Genomic DNA, 10,046 nt, shown 5'->3' on the forward strand with positions numbered 1-10,046 from the left:
ATGCGTTCACTGAGCATCATCGATTAACGGGAGGATCATGTTTTGCCTGTACGTTTGAAATGGCATTAAATGATCAAAATGTCATCATAATAATAATATCTGAAGAAAACACCTATTCAAAGAATAATGTTTTGACTTCATTTTATTACATACACTCCAGAAAACTAAATTAATTATCGTTCTGCAAACGCTGTCGGGTTCTCCTCCACTCAGTCCGCTCTTCATGTTTGAGCATTGTGGTGTCATAGTAGCAAAAAGTATCAATTGAGTGGCTACACCTTCAAGAGGGTCGTCCTTTCAGGGGGCGCTACTGTCTTGGCCCTCACGGGCATGTGATAGCGGATCTCCTTCCAGAACCTGGATGACGGCGAGAGCAAACCAGGCGAGTGTGCTTCCTTGTGGTCCCATCCAGGACCGGTGGAGGACTTCCCAGTGGAAGTGGTCCAGCACTTCAGTTTCGACTGCTGGTGCTGGCGGTGGTCCTTCCACCAGCACACAGCGCCTTGTTTCCTCCGCAGGTGACGCAGCGACTCCGGGAAGAGAGCTAGCTGGGCTGTGCTGACCTCCTCCAGCTCCACCAGCACCACCTGCAAAACAAAGATAACAATCAAAAAAAGTCACCAAACAAAAGTGGTTTGTGTGTTCATTGTGGAGCTGACCTTGAGGGTTCCCTCCATGAGTGCTTGATGCATGGCCACCGTACACTCGTGTTGACATCGCGGGTCCAAACAGAGCTCCTCGCCCAGGTTGTTGTTGTTGTTAGGGTTGTAGTTTGTGTGTTTGTTGTCGTGCCGGTGGGGGTGGTGGCGATGCGTGCAGGGGAAGGGCGAGGCGCCGTAGAGCAGGAGGAGTCTGCGGCTGGCCAGCATGTTCTCGTGCACAGAGTCCACCATGGCTGCAGGGGGAAGCACACAAACAGGGCACGCTAGCTTAATCGTGCACTCACTAAGACACGTAAAAGTGAATTAAGGTACCGTAATTTTCGGACTATAAGTCGCACCAGCCATAAAAAGCCCAAAAAAGCGAAAAAAAAAACATATATATGTATATAAGTCGGTCCTGAGTATAAGTCGCCCCCCCACCCAAACTATGAAAAAAAACGCGAGTTATAGCCCGAAAATTACGGTAGTAAGTAAACAATTTATAAATAAACGAAGTGTATTACCTTGTCCTGGCAGGCAGTCCCGTCCAGCTATGAAAAGTTTGTAGCCGCAAGCTTTTTCCAACACTTGCGGCAGAATGTCAAGCGCAAACGTTAGCACTCTGTGGCTAACGTCCACCTGGCAGTTGAGCGGGTAGTAGGCCATCACGTAAGCGTCAAACTGCTTACCGTCGTTTTCTGACAGCGGCAACAAATCAAATCATTTAGCATGCTAGCATTAAAAACAGAAGACATTTCTTACCTTTGTTTGTATAGAAGACTGGGAAGGAGCTGCGCAAAAACAGCACAATGTCAATCTTGAATCGGCTGTACACCACCACGGCCATCACCGCGAGTGCCGCCAAGCCGCCAAGCACACAGCCGACAGCAACCGTGAAGTCCGTTTCTGTAACCCGCAGGAAGTCAAGGCACAGGAACAAGATGGCGGCCGTCCGACCCTGAGGAGATTTACCTTGAGGCAGCGCGGCAAAGTGGGCCTGACGGAAACCTCGCGCGCTGTACGCTCGACACGTGTAGTTGACCAGGAAGTCGGCCTCCTCCAGGGAGGAAATGGTCAGCACGCTCTCCATCCACACACCTTTGCGGGGAATGCTCGCACGCCACACGCTGGAACACGGGAAATTGAAACAGGAAGTTGAAACAGACAAACTTCCAAAAATAAAGAAGGATGCATGGTACAAGTCAGCATTTTTGATTATTCCGGTACTTTTGGTACTGTAGACACCCTCTTGCAAAAATCTGTATGGTTAAAAAAAAAAGCACTTTTGGGCTTCACAACTGTGCTATGTACAAATGATTACCGTAATTTTCGGACTGTAAGTCGCACCGGAGTATAAGTCGCACCAGCCATAAAATGCCCAAAAAAGTGAAAAAAAAAACATATATATGTATATAAGTCGCTCCTGAGTATAAGTCGCCCCCCCACCCAAACTATGAAAAAAAAAAAAACGCGACTTATACTCCGAAAATTACGGTAGTTATTTTTGGAACCTCCCGGAATAATGAAGCAGTTCCAAAAGAGATCTAAAAGTAGAACCTACAGAATCCGTTTTTTGTTAACCCCTGAATATTACTAAAAAGATGCTCCTAAAAGAAACCAATGTTGTCACCGTGGTTGTGAAGCGAAGATCCTTTCCGAGTTGTTGCTGGAAAAGAAGTCGATGTCATCCAACCATAAAACGTCCACTATAGGGTCGTCAGGAACGGTGCCAATGCACGGCACAAATACTTGACATTTTCGTGTCAAACGAGACCCTGAACACAAACAGTTAGCCACGTTAGCCACATTGGCAGCTAACGTGTTTAGTCACTTTCTATTCTTGACTGCTCACCTACGGCCGCTGTGACAAGATCGTTGGCTGGCTGCAGCACTTGAGGCTCGAAGCAGTAATCCTCTGCAACGCAACAGCAGACATTGCCAATAGTTTGACGGGAGGCAAAAGGTGGTGCTACACAATTTTTAAAATCATCTCTACTCCATCCAGATGTGTGATACTCTCTGTCGCCCCCTTGTGACAATACGAGGGAGTGTCCACGTTGCCCACCTTGCACCCAAGCCTCGATGGTCTCCGACATGGAAGCCGCGACGCCGCCCAGGTTAAAATCCAGTGTGCACGTGTACAGCCGGTTGTTGCGGCTGTCCACGTCTTTAATTTTCAGCCGTGCTCGGTCGCGGTAAACGTGTCCGTCGAAGCCGTCCTCAATCAAGTCGCAGCCCTGATATGCACGATGATGACACACATTAGGACACAGAACAGAAATATTAGCAAAAATGTTGTGGTTCCCATGGCAACAAGAGCAAGGCGCGACTCACTCGGTACCACGTGACGGAGGCGGTGACGCCGTAGCTTTGAAGCGTTTTGAGGACGTCTCTGACTGGACAGGAGAGCGTGTCGGTCACGCCTACGGTGAGGACCTGATGGGCTTTGCGTGGACGACCGCACTCGCCTTGAAGCCGATGCTCCACCACCAACCCGGTGGACTGCTTGAAGCAGGCCGACGCGCTCGTCCTGGAAGAAGGAGCGGACCAATCAGCAAGCGGAGGGCAGTGAGGGGGGCAGGGCTTAGGTGTGCCAAAAAAAAGAAAATATGCCATTGAATTCATGGTAATAGAAAATCCATAACCAATAAATTAAATCAATCCAAATAAAAAAAAGAGCAAAGCAATTCAGATTTGTGTTGAATACATTTGAATAAATTCCACAATTACCTGAGCACGCACTGGTAATGTCCGTCATGCTCCATGGTGACATTGAGCAACCACAGGGTCTCCCCTCGGATGAGGACGCGACGGCTGACGTTGCGAAGCGCTCGTCCCGTCTCCACGTGGTACCACTCGACCTTGTAGGACGCCGTCGACAAGTTGAAGACGTCGGGAGAGGCCAGCGTGCAGTTGATCATGGCCACGTCTCCTGGCACTGAGAACACGCGCTCAAACTGAACGTCATAGTCCTTGCATTCATCTGACAAAAACAAATTTCACAAATGTTGGTTGCTTCGTTTGTTAGCAAGTTAGCCAGAGAATGAGCTAGCTCGTGTTATTTGTTGGCCGTCCATCCTCGTGAGACATTCTGGATTTTAGCCAAGAGGATATGACCCCATTCCCAAGAACTTTTTCCACACTTGACTCAGTCCAACCACAGCGAGCGAGCACTTAACACTCCTCCTAACTTGATTACATTTTACTGACACAAAAATCAATAGTTTTGCTCCCACCTTTCCCGGATATTACAAACCAAACATGAAGTGAATAAACATGTGGTTGACCCATTTAGGACTTTCCCACCGTCCAGCCAATGTGACCCACCAGCACTAGTCAGTCTCGAGCCAGCGTTCCAGCACCGCTACTCACCCGAAACGGCGTGAGTCCCGTAGACACTTGGCACCATCAACAGCAGCAGGAGGGTCCACACATAGACGCACATGACTGAAACAAGATGAAGGATGGACAGCTAGAGCACAATGATGGCAAACAGCAGCGGACGAGAGGACAACGTGTACCGTCCTGAAGCGGCGCCGCCCCCCACATGAGCAATCGGGAGAGAAACTTCAGACACTGATTTCATGCAACAACCGCCCAAAATGATGACGCAAGGCTTCTGTGGAGCCACATGGAAGCAGGCCAGGTCAGCCGTGCGTGCGTGCGTATGTGTGGGAGAGAGAAAGTGTGGCCATCGTAAAAAAAGCCCTGCATCAAACAATTGTTTATGCATTCGTTCAGTTAGTTAGTTATTAGAACCACTTATGCGCAATCATTTTTGAAATTAGAATGATTTAGTCACCCAGTCGATCAGGTCAAAATGTTAGTGCGATTCATGCGTGACTAAGTGTGTTTGTTGGACTATTTGTTCATTTGCTAACCAGCCAAAGGTTAAGTTTAGTTTGACCCGTTTTTTGCCGTTTTGTTTGTTTAATGTTTTTATTTCTACTTTGTTCATAAGTTCTTCAGGCCTTGGTCAAAGAGGAGGAAACTTGGAATAACTCGAAATAGCAGTCAATGTTAGCAAAAGTAACTTTGTGGAAGCTAGTTTGATCATTCGTCTGTTACCGTTTTTAAAAAGGGTGAGTCAGTACTTTGTCCACACAAGTCAAATATGACTCACAACTATTCTTGTCATTAATTTTAATTACTCCCATGATGAGGCCTCACCTACTTGTCGTTTTTCCCCTCAAGTCATAAAGCCATAAAAGAAGCCGAGTTAGCCCCCGCAAAGGTAAATGAGAGCACGTGGCATAGTGGGAACTCAACAATTACATTTTGAATGTTTTTTTCCGAAATTCAACACAACACTACTTTGAATACAACTTGTAATTCTTTTCAGGTGTCATTTTTCAATTCAAAGCAACTGGTCAATAACCAGCATTTGGGTTGATTTTTATTTTGAAAAACCACATCCTATTACTATTAGTACTACTTCCTGTGTGAACACATTCACCATAAAAGTCATTGTTTTTCATCTACGCTTCCAATTACTGGGTTTCGTTTAAAGATCGAACCATGTCTTTTGAGTTTTTATTTGCATTTTTTGTTAATCTTACTAATATACAGCAATACTTCCAGTTTAGGCTTGTCTAGTGTAGAAACATGCAGTATACCTAAACAAAATAATATGTGAAAGCCCTGGCAACATGTGTTGACCCTTCAACTTCCTGGGCCAGTCAGGAAGTCGAACAAATGGACGGATAAAACTTACCTGTGTGGTGGTGATGATGATTTGGTGGTGGTCGGCCTCCTCTGGTCACATGACAGACGCCTCATGTCATTCATCTGGTGGCAGAGGAATCGAACGCGCGTCTTCTTTGTCGAGAGCCCTTTTGCAGTCTGGATAAAGACAAATGTTGCAACTTCTCGTAAGTTGAGCAATCGCTTCTGGCTCACGCACACTCACACACTCACGCACTCACGCGCACACACACACACACACACACACACACAATTCAGGTCCTGGCAAGTGAATACATTCCACAGAGGTGCTTCATTTTACCCGGGCGTCTTCTGTGGCGCCATCCTGTGGCCACAGTACTTCAGTTCGATTTTTGTTTAACTGGTGAATTTTTAAAATATTTTCTGATTTCCTGACATTTTGTGTTTTAGATGTCTTTCATTTTCATCCTTTCCTGTCCAGACTGCTAACTTTATATGTAGCTTTTAAAAATGTACAGATTTTTTTAATGCTTTACTCTTTCTTTTGCTGATTCATGCTTTTATTTATATTTTGCGGTTTGTACTTTTGTTTTGCCTTTTTGCTGGTTTCACGTACTTAGTGTTCAAATATTTTTAATCGTTTTGCGGTTACCTTTTAAAATATTTGAAAATATATAAATATAAAAATAGTTATAATATTCTGTTCAAGTGTTTTTTTTTTTCTTCCATTCTACACATCCACCATACATCGTTTATTCCACATTCACAAGTCTTCAATGTTATATTTACGACAAATAAATCTGACTTTGCATTTGTTGGTTTTATTTAGCCTGAAAATGTGAAATATGAGAGAAAATCTGTAATAAATGTGTGCACGTGTGAGTCAACTTTCAAATCTGGTGGGTTGTCAAAAGAGTGTTGTGGGTGCTGCTGCCACCTGTTGCCCAAAGGAAGTAGTGCAACATCCACTAGCAGACACTGTCCTGGCGCGCTAGAAAGTAATCGGCGTTCTTCTTGGTGTTCTTCTTGAGTTTGGGCTTGATGAGCAAAGCGTAGAGGAAGATGGAGAGCACCGCCAGGAAACAGAAAATGGACACACAGGCCACCACGAGCCACGTCGTGCTCGAGTCTGTTTTGGGGAGGGACAAACCTTGGGTCATGCCTTTTTCTTTGTTGGAAAATGATTCTCATTCAAAAATTAAAAGCCTTAGCCTGACTTGAGAGAATAAATTGAAAGCAGACTTAAGCCTACTTGTACATTCTCGCGTGTGATGTGACTCACCCTCTAGGTGGAGCGTGACCGTCACTTCCCGTCTCCCATCCTGATTTTGAGTGACGCACGTTAGCTCCGCCCCTTCCTCTTCTTCTGTCATTGACATGATGACCAGCCCCACTTCCACCTGGCAACCCGGACCCACCCGGGTTTCCCTGCATGGACGGCGATAGCCATTTTGTGACAAAAAGCACATTTCGAAAGACAAGGTTGTGGTGAGGAAATGAGCGGCTACCTTCTCCCGGTCTGCAGAGATCGTCCGTGGAGGCGTGACGCGTCTACCTGGACGCCGTCCGCATACCACCACACACCTGTCCAGGGACTGGACTGGCATGACGTCAGCACCGTGCACTTAACCTCCAGACCCGAACCTGCAACATTCAATAACTTGTGGAATGCTGAGGATAACAAGAACTACATTAGGCTTGCTTATTTTATTTATATGTACATAGTGTTGCTTGCTTGTAAAGATTTTCAGAATTTTTTCCCCCTTTATTAACTAGATGATCTCCTAGACAAAGTCAATGACTCACCGTGTGAGGCCTGGTGGACGCTCCCGTTAGATGGCGAGATGATCAGTGGCGGCATTGATGGTGTGGCGAACTGGGGTTCTGAAAGATTGACAAAAGACAGACTTATGGCAAGTGTTTTGAAATGCTTTGGGGAAAATGTGCAGTTGTTTTTTGGACGATTTAATAAAAGATATTTTGGGCCGTCCTGTTTTTGTACGTGTATTATGCATTGTGTACAGTCTTCAAATTTTTAATGTAGTATCTTTGAGTATGTGATGCCCTTCATCACATGGTGAGATTTATTTATTTTGTAAAATTTGTTTTTTTCTTTGATAAGATTTTGAAGATAACTTTGCAAGTTGTTTTTGTCCGTACGACATGGAAGGCACCTGTGATGAGGAGTCGGATGGTGCGAGTGAGTGGGAACTCGCTGCGCTCCACCAGCACGCTCAGTCGGCACGTGTACAACCCGCCGTCGGAACGCTGCACCTCTGGGATCCACAGTTTTCTCGCATCTCTCCCGGAGGAGTGCCACCTGTGGGACTGGAGGGTGACAGCACCCTGCAAAGAAATTGGAAATCAAATCAGGGACGTTAGGTCTTTTGATTGTTTACATGAAATATTGTTGACATATATTTTTTAGAAGGAGAAACAACAATGACATTTGTTTGAACATTTTTAATGGGTAACATTTGAACCATTTTATTCAACCACAATCAGGCCTGGAGTGTACACACAAAGTTCTTCTCTCACCTTGAACCATTGGACATGTGTGTGGGAGTAGTGTTTCCTAATGGGACAATTGAGCGTGACGTTTTCTCCCAGCATGGCGTCGTACTCGAACGACAGGTTGTCCACGTCCACTGCCGACTTGGCGTACACCCGCAAGGTCACGCTGCCGCGGATGCAGTACGTGGCGTTCCTACGTTGCAACAACAGCAATAAAACAGAACATTAAAAGTGCTTTTGTTATGATTTGAATATTTTCTACAATAGAAGCATTATTTTAACAATTTTTTATTCTGGTAGTACTTGTGACATTCTGTAATTTTTTTCTTTATAAATTACATTCTGTGTTTTTCCCAAAATTCAATAAAAACCTTTTTTTTTTTTTTTCATTTAGTGGTATTTTAAAAATGTTGTTGCGACTTGACAAATCAATATTTGGGAAATATTTTGATTTGTTACCTGAAGGTGCATGTGTACTCGCCCGAGTCAGACGGCTGAGCTGGAAGGAGCCACAAATCCAAGCCGAGGCGTCGGACTCGGCCTTCGTCGCCGTCGTGGGTGAGGTTGCCCTTGGCAATGCGGAAGGCGGCGTCCGGCGGTGTGATGTGGCGAACATGGAGGGCCCTCAGGAAGATGGGAAAAGACACGCTTACCGCCTCTCTCTCCAAATGAAAGAGCTCCAACTCGGGTGCCACCGTCAAGCAGCCATCTGGTGGAAAGAACAACAATCAAGGTCAGACAGACATCACGCAATGTTGAGTCAAACAATGCTTAGTCATGACAATGACGTTGAAAAGCACGTACTTTATTTTTTACCAGTTGAAAAGACAAATTGCATTTTTCTCTTTCAGATTAAAATTTTGAAATTTGGGAGGCAGCTCACCCTTCATAGGCAACGACGGAAGCGCAAATCTTCGTCCGTGAGCTAACTCTACGGCTAGCATCATCAACGCCAAGATGGGTGACATGGCTACGGGTTCGAGAGGCTTCTGACACCGTACGGCTTTCAAGCCACCATGGCGACCGCTTCAAAACAGCCCGAGTGAGGGTCCCGGTCTCAAGTCGGACTCTTAAGTAGAAGCCGATGGCTTCATCAATCGTCACGGAAACCGCACGATGGACCAACACTGGTCTGACTCACATGCATTTTAAAAAAAAAAAAAAAAAAAAAGAGAAGAATTCTATAAACTGATTTTTTTTTTTTTTTTTAAAAAGAACATTCATTCAATTATCCGAATTACAAAAAATATTTAGATAATTACCATTTGACATGATGTGAACTTTAAATACTTATTTTCCTTTATAGCCGGACAAAGTTTACTTCTGCTTCCATTTCCTCAGGACATTACATAAACACATGCATTTACATATGCACACACGCGTGAGAGAAAAAAAAAAGTTGCTTTTGTAAATTTTGTTTACATCTAGTTGCAGCATTTTGTTCTCATCTAGTTGCTTAAAATTTGTCATTGTTTAAACATTGCTTTTTAACATTAACACATTTAACGTTCTTAAAGGTTAGTGTTTTTTTATTTCTATACACTCTGTAGTATCCTTCACATTTTCTTTTATATTGCTTTTTTTTTTCTTAACACGGCCAGGCGTCAAAATTTGACTTCTATGGTTGTCAATGGCAGTGTTGATATTTAGTTGTGTAACATTTCAACATTCAGCATTATTTTAAAGAGTGTTCAAAAGCAGGAAAGAAACACACGCAAACAAATAAGTGACGTGTTTTTGTCGCTGAGGAAGAGCCCATCCATGAAATGACCATCGGTCCAAATGAGTCAAAAACACCAACATTGTCAAACACGTGATGAAAGAAGACATGCAACCAAGAAATATTCCTGTTATTACAATTAGCCAACAGAGGACAGGCACGACAGGAAAAATAAGGCACTATTATTTCAAGAACAATTTCTACTTACATTCCACAGGTATGTGCTCAGTCTTTCCCGTCAGTGTTTGGTTTGAAAGGTAGAAGGTGAACTCCGAGGTTTCCCAACCAAACACTTTGTACTCCACAATGCATGGTAGGAGGGGTGGCGGGTTATTTCTAGAAGGACACATTTGTCACGTCACAAGAAATGTCAGAATGTTTCAAGAATACATTCAAAAGAATAAGCAATGACAAAGTTATGAAAATAAGTCACAATGTTGAGAAAGACGATTGTCATGTATTTGTCATCTCCAACTGCAAAGATGTGGAACAAAAGGTTATCATCA

The 10,046-nt window shown here is 44.3% G+C and overlaps 2 protein-coding genes across 4 annotated transcripts; both read right to left on the reverse strand.

The window, feature by feature from the left end:
• Window positions 1-124: 124 nt before the first annotated feature.
• Window positions 125-5,568, reverse strand: zmp:0000000936 (interleukin-1 receptor type 1). Its single transcript, XM_061286215.1, has 12 exons — window positions 5,356-5,568; window positions 4,014-4,088; window positions 3,372-3,624; window positions 2,976-3,171; window positions 2,707-2,878; window positions 2,494-2,556; window positions 2,272-2,416; window positions 1,614-1,768; window positions 1,404-1,547; window positions 1,166-1,339; window positions 660-895; window positions 125-587 (listed from the first exon to the last, which is right to left on the reverse strand). The coding sequence occupies exons 2-12, from the start codon at window positions 4,084-4,086 to the stop codon at window positions 273-275; spliced, it is 1,926 nt and encodes a 641-aa protein (XP_061142199.1). The 5' UTR covers window positions 4,087-4,088; window positions 5,356-5,568; the 3' UTR covers window positions 125-272.
• A 539-nt stretch (window positions 5,569-6,107) lies between these two features.
• Window positions 6,108-10,039, reverse strand: LOC133159330 (interleukin-1 receptor type 2). Of its 3 annotated transcripts, XM_061286219.1 has the most exons (9): window positions 9,749-9,866; window positions 8,704-8,952; window positions 8,280-8,529; window positions 7,845-8,013; window positions 7,481-7,652; window positions 7,113-7,190; window positions 6,815-6,950; window positions 6,589-6,734; window positions 6,108-6,435 (listed from the first exon to the last, which is right to left on the reverse strand). In XM_061286219.1, exons 2-9 carry the CDS (start codon window positions 8,786-8,788, stop codon window positions 6,275-6,277), a joined length of 1,197 nt encoding a protein of 398 aa, XP_061142203.1. In that variant the 5' UTR covers window positions 8,789-8,952; window positions 9,749-9,866; the 3' UTR covers window positions 6,108-6,274. The 3 variants fall into 3 exon arrangements, with proteins under 3 accessions (XP_061142203.1, XP_061142202.1, XP_061142204.1); XM_061286218.1 differs by lacking the exon at window positions 8,704-8,952 and having other exon boundaries at window positions 9,749-10,039; XM_061286220.1 differs by lacking the exon at window positions 9,749-9,866 and having other exon boundaries at window positions 8,704-8,969.
• Window positions 10,040-10,046: the final 7 nt, after the last annotated feature.

This window comes from Syngnathus typhle, linkage group LG9, assembly GCF_033458585.1.
Source record: "Syngnathus typhle isolate RoL2023-S1 ecotype Sweden linkage group LG9, RoL_Styp_1.0, whole genome shotgun sequence".
Taxonomy (NCBI): domain Eukaryota; kingdom Metazoa; phylum Chordata; class Actinopteri; order Syngnathiformes; family Syngnathidae; genus Syngnathus; species Syngnathus typhle.

What these genes read in the sequence shown, in the direction of transcription:
- LOC133159330 (XM_061286218.1), bottom strand. Translation starts at nt 9,890, where the DNA reads ATGTGTCCTTCTAGAAATAACCCGCCACCCCTCCTACCATGCATTGTG. An exon ending in GAGTACACATGCACCTTCAG is followed by an intron (nt 8,014 to 8,279) that starts GTAACAAATCAA and finishes GTTGCAACGTAG; the next exon opens with GAACGCCACGTACTGCATCC. An exon ending in CACATGTCCAATGGTTCAAG is followed by an intron (nt 7,653 to 7,844) that starts GTGAGAGAAGAA and finishes ATTTCTTTGCAG; the next exon opens with GGTGCTGTCACCCTCCAGTC.
- zmp:0000000936 (XM_061286215.1), bottom strand. Translation starts at nt 4,086, where the DNA reads ATGTGCGTCTATGTGTGGACCCTCCTGCTGCTGTTGATGGTGCCAAGT. An exon ending in CATTACCAGTGCGTGCTCAG is followed by an intron (nt 3,172 to 3,371) that starts GTAATTGTGGAA and finishes TCCTTCTTCCAG; the next exon opens with GACGAGCGCGTCGGCCTGCT. An exon ending in AGTCTTCTATACAAACAAAG is followed by an intron (nt 1,340 to 1,403) that starts GTAAGAAATGTC and finishes TGCCGCTGTCAG; the next exon opens with AAAACGACGGTAAGCAGTTT.